Below are 2404 nucleotides of genomic sequence, written 5' to 3' on the forward strand. Positions count from 1 at the left end.
TTTTTTTTTTTTTTACCCTCCATCACATCTACCAGAAGTCCCGGCGGTGATAAGCATCTGGATCGCAGTATTTTGTCACGACCACCCTGTTGGCAAACTTTCTTCCAGTCAGCCCCTGCATAGCTTTCTGGGAATCAAAAACTGAAGTAAACTCCACAAAGATCTGGAAAAAGAAAACAAAGCAAAGTCAGAGGACAGAAAGCACCATAATTTACCAAAAACAAAATAATACTACCTTGATTGTTATAACACTGCATCATGCAACAACCCCATAAAAAAATCAAAAACAAAACAATTATCCACGCTAACAGTGAAGAAAATAAGTATTTAAACTTTTGATTGTGAGATCCAGGAATTCCAGAAATCACAATGTATGATTTTTTTAATTACTTATTTGTATTATACAGCTGCAAATATAAATTTCAACACCCGAGAAAATCAAGGTTAATATTTGGTACAGTAACCTTTGTTTGCAATTACAGATGTCAAACGTTTCCTGTCGTTTTTCCACCACATTTCCACACACTGCAGGAGGGATGTTGGCCCACCCCTCCACACAGATCCTCTCTACATCGGTCATGTTCCTGGGCTGTCACTGAGAAACACATAGTTTGAGCTCCCTCCAAAGATTCTCTATTGGGTTTAGGTCTGGAAACTGGCTATGCCACGCCAGAACCTTCATATGCTTCTTCCAGAGTCACTCCTTCGTTATCCTGGCTGCTTGCTTCAGGTCATGGTCATGTTGAAAGAACCAGCCTCGACCCATCTTCAATGCACTAACTGAGGGAAGGAGGTTGTTTCCCAAAATCTCACAATCCATGGCCCCAATCATCCTCTCCTTAATACAGGGCAATCACCCTGCCCAATGTGCAGAAAAACACCCCCACAGCATGATGCTAAAACCCCCATGCTTAACAGTAGGGATGGTTTTCTTTGGATGGCACTTATCATTCTTCTTCCTCCAAACACGGTTAGTGAAATTATGACCAAAAAGACCAACATTTTTAACTCATCTGACCACATGACTTTGTCCCATGACTCCTCTGGATCATCCAAATGGTCATCGGCAAACTTAAGATGGGCCTTGACATGTGCTGGTCTAAGCAGGGGAACCTTCCGTGCAATGCATGATGGTTTAGTGCATTACCAACAGTAACCTTGGAAACGGTGGTCCCAGCTCTTTTCAGGTCATTGACCAGCTCCTCCCATGTAGTTCTGGGCTGATTTCTCACCTTTCTTAGGATCATTAGGCCCCACGAGGGGAGATGTTGCATGGAGCCCCAGTCCGAGGGAGATTGACAGTCATGTTTAACTTCTTTCATTTGGACAGCTTTTTGGTCTTGGCAATATTAGTAGTTGGACTCTTATTGTATGGGGTGTACAGGCGTCTTTATGCAGTTAACATCTCAAGCGGCATCTAATCAGAATTCAGTCAGAATTCTAGCTGATAGACGTGTTCAAATAATTATTTGCAGTTGTATCAGACAAATAAAAAGTAAAAAAAAAAAAATCATATATAATGATTTCAGTTTTTTTTTTTTTTTTTTTATTATGTCTCTCCCAGTAGACATGCACCTATGATGACAATTTGAGACCCCTCCATGATTTCTAAGTGGAAGAACTTGCAAAATAGCAGGGGGTTCAAATACTTATTTTCCTCACTGTATATATTAAGCCCCACTTCGGTACTAAATAAAATCATCTCAAAACTATACTTTTAAAGTAAGAGTATTGAAGAAAATTAAAAAGTATGATTATTTTTCCCTTCACTTTCCAAATATGGGCTGCTTTATGCTATCCCTTAAAAATCCAAATACAATTTCTAAAAGTTTGTAGCTGCAATGTGAGAAACATTCCAACATTGAGGTTTGCCTACCTTGCCAGTCCCAGGCACCTCCAAGCCGTCCACTGGTCGGGGTATCTCGATGCTCTTTACTTGGCCATACTTGCTACACTCTTCCCTGACGTCCTCCACTATCTCCTCATATTCTTCATCATCCAGGAGCTCCTCCGGAGCCACCATGTTCATCAGACAGAGAACTTCAGTGGGCAGGCCGCCCATCTGAGTGACAGAGCTGTTTAAGCCTGGTACCTGCAGCGTCACAGGAGTCTGGTTTATGGTTGTCTGCAAGGGGGGAAAAAAAAGCAACATTTATTTAAATCAGCTGACCATACTCATACAGAAAGCCTGTCTAATCAGCAACAATCAAGTGTGAAGCATAATTAATTCATGACAGCTTTCAGGTCATCATGTTTAAGATCGGCCTGTTTTTCAGTGTAGTCCTGTTTCTCTGACTGACTGGATGCGCTCTCTTTATTCTCTGACATGGGAGCTGGCTCGGAACGCTAAAAGGGAGTTTTTTTCCTCTCCACCGACGCTACAAGCATGCTTAGTGTGAGGGAT

At 41.6% G+C, this 2404-nt stretch overlaps 1 protein-coding gene across 4 annotated transcripts in view; it reads right to left on the reverse strand.

Moving 5' to 3' along the window:
• Positions 1-14: 14 nt before the first annotated feature.
• The window catches only part of u2af2 (U2 small nuclear RNA auxiliary factor 2), a 10324-nt gene continuing 7934 nt past the window's right edge, over positions 15-2404 (reverse strand). For all 4 annotated transcript variants that reach the window (XM_015370855.1, XM_015370854.1, XM_015370853.1 and 1 more), the window contains 2 exons: positions 1877-2125; positions 15-163 (listed from right to left, as the gene is read on the reverse strand). In XM_015370855.1, coding sequence (XP_015226341.1) covers positions 29-163; positions 1877-2125 — 384 coding nt within the window. In that variant the 3' untranslated portion in view covers positions 15-28. The remainder of the gene's footprint in view (positions 164-1876; positions 2126-2404) is intronic.

This window comes from Cyprinodon variegatus, unplaced genomic scaffold, assembly GCF_000732505.1.
Source record: "Cyprinodon variegatus isolate N-32 unplaced genomic scaffold, C_variegatus-1.0 Scaffold48, whole genome shotgun sequence".
In the NCBI taxonomy this organism is placed as follows: domain Eukaryota; kingdom Metazoa; phylum Chordata; class Actinopteri; order Cyprinodontiformes; family Cyprinodontidae; genus Cyprinodon; species Cyprinodon variegatus.